This window comes from Atta cephalotes, assembly GCF_000143395.1.
Source record: "Atta cephalotes unplaced genomic scaffold scaffold00031, whole genome shotgun sequence".
NCBI lineage: Eukaryota > Metazoa > Arthropoda > Insecta > Hymenoptera > Formicidae > Atta > Atta cephalotes.
Genome location: NW_012130095.1, coordinates 948,500 through 952,351, shown reverse-complemented (window position 1 = coordinate 952,351; position 3,852 = coordinate 948,500). Strand labels below are relative to the sequence as shown.

Below are 3,852 nucleotides of genomic sequence, written 5' to 3'. Positions count from 1 at the left end.
TGTGTAAATAAATATAATCTAATAATAATGAAATACACTAAATATAGTGATATGTAAAAAAATATTGATATAACTTCTAACATGTTTATATATTATGTATTTTAGTACATAAGTGAATAAGTTAATTATGTATAATTAATTTTTTTTCTCTCTCTCTTTTTCTATTTTAATTCTCAGTTTAGTTAAATTATTTGTAAGTTACATTATGTAATAGTTTTTTGTGTTATTACTTAGATATGAGACGTAAAAGTGAAAGAAACAAAACGAAGGGATCTCCAGAGAAGAAAGTCGAGAAACCAACAAGGAAATCAACGCGTAGACGTGGCAAGAGATCACCTTCTACTTCATCTGAGCAAGACCTTTTTATTGAGGATGCGGCTAAGAATGTCATTCAACTTAAGGAGATTGAAAAGGAGACAAGCATGCAAACACGCCTGCAGAGCAAGGAATTGGAGCAAATTCCACATAAACATGAGGAAAAGGTTTCCTCTAGTGATGTAAATATAAAGGTGGATTCACCCGAAGATGAGGACAATGGCGGCTCGGTGTGGAAAGTAGCTAGAGCGGATGCATCACCTGGCGAAATACAAAAGTTGAAATTATGCAGGCAGCGCAACACATCAGAACCATCAGATACACCACCATCGAGTAGGATAAATGTCGTCATGTCAAGTAGCAAGTGGCAAGAAAGTGGTGAGGGAGTTGCAGAGGAGGCTGACTCGGCGGATGAGCAACTGGTTTCTTGTACAAGAACTTTCAGTAGCACTGAACAGCCGAACGATCCCTCCTCTTCATACCCAGGTCAGGACTCCAACGAAGAGGTAAGTGATAGCAAGGAGATCCTGCCTGAAACCACTTCAGCCAACTTGTTGTCTGACGATAAACCAAACATAGATCAGCATGGTGAATCAAATGAGGCAAATTTCACTGCCCAAGTAGTTGATATCGAACCTGGTAAGCCGGGTAGCATGACACCGTCTCCAGTGCCGGCTCCTAGCGCGAATGGTGAGGAGACTATCACCACTATCATCGTTAAGGAAGCTAAACCTGCGGAAGACATCAGTGAAAAGCCAACGGAGACATTTGTCAAAGAGACTAGCGTGGAAAATGTTCGTAAAGATATGAATAGCGAAGATGAGGAGGAGGAGGAAGAAGAGGAGGAGGAGGATAAAGCAAAAATGCATCGTCCGGTGGATTCGTCATCTGATTCAAATGACGAATCACGCTCTAAAAGAAGCAGAACAAGTAGTGATCGAACGTCGCCACGCGCGACTCGTAGAAAACATCGAAACAAATATAGAGATTCGTCTAATTCAGATACACCTGATTCCGAAGATGAACCTATTGACAAAAAGATCTCTGAATCTTGTGTGGAGGAGGAAGAGGAGGAGCAAGAGAGAAAACCGAGTACAGAATATTTACAAGAGAATGATAAACAACAATCAGTATCGCCGGAAAGAACAAATTCTCATTCAAATAATGTAGAAAAAATAGAAATGGAACATAGTAAAACTGTTGAAGATAAATTGGAAAAAGATACAACTGAAAAATTGGAACAATCTACACCGGCTAACACACAGGTGGTCGCTCACAAGCCTGTTAAAGTCAACTTGAAAAGATCATTGTAAGCATAAATATTATTATGGCATCTAGTAGAGTATCTTTTCTTGATAAAGTTTTATTTGTAAAAGAAATATATAATAAATACAATATTAAAGATTTTTTATGTATCGTTATATTTGCAGAATGACTCATTTTAAAATGTATAATAAATTAAAATATCAAGATTGAATTATAATTTAATTATGATGTTTTCAGCTCAACAAGAATATTATCTGAAAAGAACGAAATAAAAAGAGACGATGCTGATGCAAGCATCAATGAATCCATTAGTCAAAATAAGGTATATAATATTCTCTGCCTGACAGTTAAAAGCATATTTATATTTTTTCATTTAGTATTATATTCGAATAATGTGTATTTTAGGAAAACGGCAATGAACAAGAACCAAAATGTGTGCCGAGGAAACGTCGATGGGGGATTGCGCTTTCTACGGATACCGCGCCCTCATTTTCTATCTCTACTGATTCGCTTAAGGTTTTACTCCATTTACACATAGATGTATAATACATATATCACTTTATTCTTGAACATCAGAATTCACTAATAATAATAATGCGATAGGCATTGGTGCCAGGTGCAAAGCCATTATCCATCAATGAAGTTCGTCTCTCAAAGGACGATGATGAAGATAGAGATCGGCATAGAAGTAACGATAAACGGCACAATTCTAGTGACATTACATATGATAAGATAACAGATGAAAACTTGCAGAAAAATGGCGCTGCTAAAAAGGGCAATGGAAAAGTAGATAATCACATGGGTAAGTGTACATATAATCTGTTAAATAAAACGGATACTTTTTTATATACTGTTAAATCTTGTAATTCCTCTTTCATATTTTTACAATATTCTTATTATTTCTAATGTAGTGACAAGGCGAAAGATATCAATAGTGAAGGAAATGCCGCACATAAAATCGCCAAGTCCACCAACGTCTAAACCTACCAATATCCTTTTGATCAAGAATCTAGTTCGCCCTTTCACACTAAATCAGATCAAGGAACTTCTCTCGCGTACTGGCACCATTGTAGAGAACGGATTCTGGATGGATCGGATTAAGTCTAAATGCATTGTCGAAGTACGATTATATAAATAAAAAATATCTTATAAAATTTGAGTCTTGAGTCAAATCTTTCATGATTATATTAATATTATAGTATTCCAATGAGGATCAGGCTTTTGAGACAAGGCAGGCACTTCACGGGATTTCTTGGCCTATGTCTAATCCAAAAAAGCTCCATGTGGAATATGCTACGAAGGAGGATATGGAGACTGCCCGGGAATCGTCTAAGGAGCAACCGGTTGCTCGCAAAACTGAGCCACTCTCGTCGGATTCATGGCAACAAGATTGGAGTCGCGACGAAAAGACTAATACTAAGGTAAACATTTGCATGTTTTCTTAGATTTGAGTATTTTCGATCACCTTAATGAGACACATCTATATATTAGGTGACCGTGGTGAGAGAATGGGATTTAGGCAAAGAGGACGGCCAGCAACACATCAGGGAAAAGGAGCGTGAGAAAAAGGAGCATGATAAAAAGCGACGAGTGAGGAGTCGCAGCCCAATATTAGACGCACATTTGTCGGCACCGGCTCGCAAATTCAAGAAGAAGGAAGATGATCCGCCACCAGCAAAGCTTTTAGATGATCTCTTTAGGAAGACAAAGGCGACACCTTGCATATATTGGTTGCCGCTTACAAATGAGCAAGTAAGTGAATTTCACAAGTAACAGCTATATATTAGCATTTCATCCTTCTGAAATATTTATATAGGAAAAGATTGTTAATAAGATAAAATACGGCAAGAAAAGATTTGTTTATAATTTCGAGAATTATAGTTAAGAATTTTTCATTTTTTCGATATATATATATATATATATATATGAATGTTGTGTGCGCGTATATATTTATATACAAGGTGTCCTACTGTTGAAGTTTCAGATGCAATTATACCCCCAACTCCAAACTATCGTTATTCTAAGTGTTTTAAGTGTTAAGGGACTTATTTTGTTTCGAGGAGGATAACGTGAATAAATAAGTGTGATTGAATAAGTAATAAATAAGTACAAAAATAAAAATTTTTTATGTTTTGTCTTTTTTTTGCAATTTTCTTCAAAACAAAGCAAAAATGAGCATATCTCTAAGAAACTTTCGGGACACCTTGTGTATATAGATTTATTGCCAATCTACTTATTTATTTTACAATCCATATATATATGTGTACGCGC

The 3,852-nt window shown here is 36.1% G+C and overlaps 1 protein-coding gene across 1 annotated transcript in view; it reads left to right on the top strand.

The window, feature by feature from the left end:
• The first annotated feature begins 236 nt into the window (after nt 1-236).
• Nucleotides 237-3,852, top strand: part of LOC105620932 (apoptotic chromatin condensation inducer in the nucleus) — a 3,900-nt gene continuing 284 nt past the window's right edge. The window contains exons 1-7 of the mRNA XM_012202409.1: nt 237-1,624; nt 1,819-1,903; nt 1,987-2,097; nt 2,185-2,383; nt 2,493-2,701; nt 2,781-3,002; nt 3,073-3,333. Of these exons, the coding sequence (XP_012057799.1) occupies nt 237-1,624; nt 1,819-1,903; nt 1,987-2,097; nt 2,185-2,383; nt 2,493-2,701; nt 2,781-3,002; nt 3,073-3,333 (2,475 nt within the window). The remainder of the gene's footprint in view (nt 1,625-1,818; nt 1,904-1,986; nt 2,098-2,184; nt 2,384-2,492; nt 2,702-2,780; nt 3,003-3,072; nt 3,334-3,852) is intronic.